Raw genomic sequence first — 2,580 nt, forward strand, 5'->3', positions numbered from 1 at the left:
AAACAAGTCAATTAAACAGAAGGAAAAAATAAGTTAAATAGCAGCCAAAACTGGACACTAACTGAGAAAAGAGTTAGAATGAAAACCTGCTGCCACAATAACGCTCCAAGACTGGAGCTGAACACAGTCACCTTGTCAATAGGTAATTAAATTGAAGTACTCGTCCAGGTGATGGAGCGATCTACGGCAGGTACTTAAATAAAGCTACTTAAAGAATACATTTTTCGAAAATAATGACATCCATTTCAATTTAAAGGTAGATGTTGAATTTTTACTAAAATTTGCTATCTTTGCTGTAACGAAACCTACAGTATACCTTAGCTATTCAATAGCCCTGAGAATGAAGGCATCTAACCAACAGTTACCTGGCCCGTCCCTCACGCCACGCCCACATCTGGCACTTCTCCCCGCCCTCTCGCTTCTACTCCTCGGCAATTCAGCGTGACTAAGCAAGAACCGCTTCCGCACTAGACCCCGCCCATTTCCTATAACTAAAACGCTATGATATTCGCGCGGTCCCGAGCGCTTCTCCTGGTTTTTCTGCGACCGAGGGCGCCGTTACTCACAGCACTAAAGAACGGCATGGCGACGCGCTTTGACTTCCTAGTTATAGGCGGTGGATCTGGCGGATTGGCCGGGGCTCGGAGAGCAGCCGAATTGGGGGCATCGGTGGCAGTGATCGAGAGCCATAAACTCGGTGGTACTTGCGTGAGTATTTTAAGCTGCATTCTTTCGTGCTCAGGTAGTGGACAAGCAAGCAGGATAAATCTCTGGCGCCTGCACTGTGCACCCCGGAGGGATGCTGTTGTTGTGATCGATTTTGACACATGTCGTGATCGCATTTGGCTGCTGTAGTTTGTCTTTTCAGTGAATTAAACGAAACGTCCGATGGGTAGTCTACAATGCTGGTGAACGGACAAAGGGGGGGATTTCTTGTCCGGTTTTTCTCATTTTCGTTTTCCTTTACCAAGTGCAGACTCCGTACACAAACACATTTACTTTTCTTGTCCTATTTAATGTTGGGATTTCGAGTTTGGCTGCTGTCCGTTTCCCAAAATCAGTTTAGCGTGTCACGACGCTCCCCTTTCTTCCTTTTTTGCCTACTTGTTGCATTGTAGTAATTACGGTATGTGTCGCGCTTTGTTTCTTTCATTTTTAAAATTTTTGTGAAGTTCATTTCCGCAGGGAAACTAAAAAACTAAATCGGACGAGAACTTAAACAAATGAATATTAAAAGTTTATTTTGATCTGCTTGAGTTATCTGCACATTAACATAGTAGGGCACATCATTAAACCACCAACATTAATCCAAACGAAAAGCAGGCACGGTATAATCGCTTGTTGTTGTTCATTTTGTTATTTAGCTATATTGAAGTACGTGATGCTTAATATTGAAAGGTTGTGGTCTGACCCTCATTTTTATTTAGCGGTTGGCGGCACGTTGGCGCAGCGCTTAGTGCGGGGGCCACGAAGGTTCAGCAGACCGAGTCCGAACTCCGACTCGCTCATTTTGTAGGACTACTTCGTGTGTCTGTGAGAATTTCTGGTTTTACTCCCAAATCGCAAGGTATCCAGTGTTAGCTTAATGAATCGGTGTAAGAGTCCAGGGCATTTCCGCGACCCATAGTTCATGTTAAGGGGGCAGAAAATGAACGAAGTAACGTGCCTGTTGCTGTTATGTGGACACAGAGATCTACGTGAGTCTATGTGATATTTTCTTTCAGTCATTTTTTCTTAACTCTCCTAACTTTTCTTTCCCAATTTAATTTTACATTCTCTTACACTACAATTAGCAATTCCTAGAGTTAAATTTGAGCATTTTTTAATGACTTTGTTCTCTTCAGTCTCTTGTTTGGGAGTACCATACTTAAAAGAGCAGCTGGTAGCAGGACTCGAACTTGGGCAGCTTTTCTAAAACAAAGTAGGGAAGTGTTTGTGTGTGTGTGTTTTTGTAATGTACGGTGTAGTACAGGGGTGTCAAACTCAGATTTTGGAGAGCCGCAGTGGCTACTGGCTTTCATTCCAACCACTTTCTTAATTAGTAACCAGTTAATGCTGCTAATTTAACTTAATGCTTAAGCCTTAGTTATGATCCACTTGCTTTTAAACTAGAGCAAAAACAATAAAGAGATGAAACAAACCAACAGATAACCAGCCAACTCAGGGGTGCCAAGCAGTCCTGGAGGGCCATAATTTCCTTTTCAGCTTTTGATGAAGCCTATTATTTTATGGCTTGTTGGTATTCTCATTCTGGCACACCAGTCATTTCCAAAATTGATTTTCTTTTTTTCTTTGATCATTATGCAAATAATGTATGGCCCAGAGCAGATTAATATTTCTCAGACCTTCATATTTTTTTTCTTTTCAGATATTTTTTCTGCCCTGTCAGCCAACTGACCTTCTCATCATAATCATTTTTAGAGACTTACAGTGCGAAGTTAAAGGCTGTACTTTTCTACAAATCATATATCTATGTTATGTAAGCTCGTATTGATTTATTTTTTAATAATTATTCATTATTTCTAAGCCAGCCTGGTCCTCTGTTAGCTTACTTTTCATGTCATTATTGTTTAGCTGCTC

At 41.3% G+C, this 2,580-nt stretch overlaps 1 protein-coding gene across 1 annotated transcript in view; it reads left to right on the forward strand.

The window, feature by feature from the left end:
• Window positions 1-473: 473 nt before the first annotated feature.
• gsr (glutathione reductase) overlaps window positions 474-2,580 on the forward strand; it is a 55,747-nt gene continuing 53,640 nt past the window's right edge. Inside the window, exon 1 of the mRNA XM_039758245.1 lies at window positions 474-708. Within this exon, the coding sequence (XP_039614179.1) occupies window positions 502-708 (207 nt within the window). The 5' untranslated portion in view covers window positions 474-501. The remainder of the gene's footprint in view (window positions 709-2,580) is intronic.

This window comes from Polypterus senegalus, chromosome 7 (assembly GCF_016835505.1).
Source record: "Polypterus senegalus isolate Bchr_013 chromosome 7, ASM1683550v1, whole genome shotgun sequence".
In the NCBI taxonomy this organism is placed as follows: Eukaryota; Metazoa; Chordata; class Cladistia; order Polypteriformes; family Polypteridae; genus Polypterus; species Polypterus senegalus.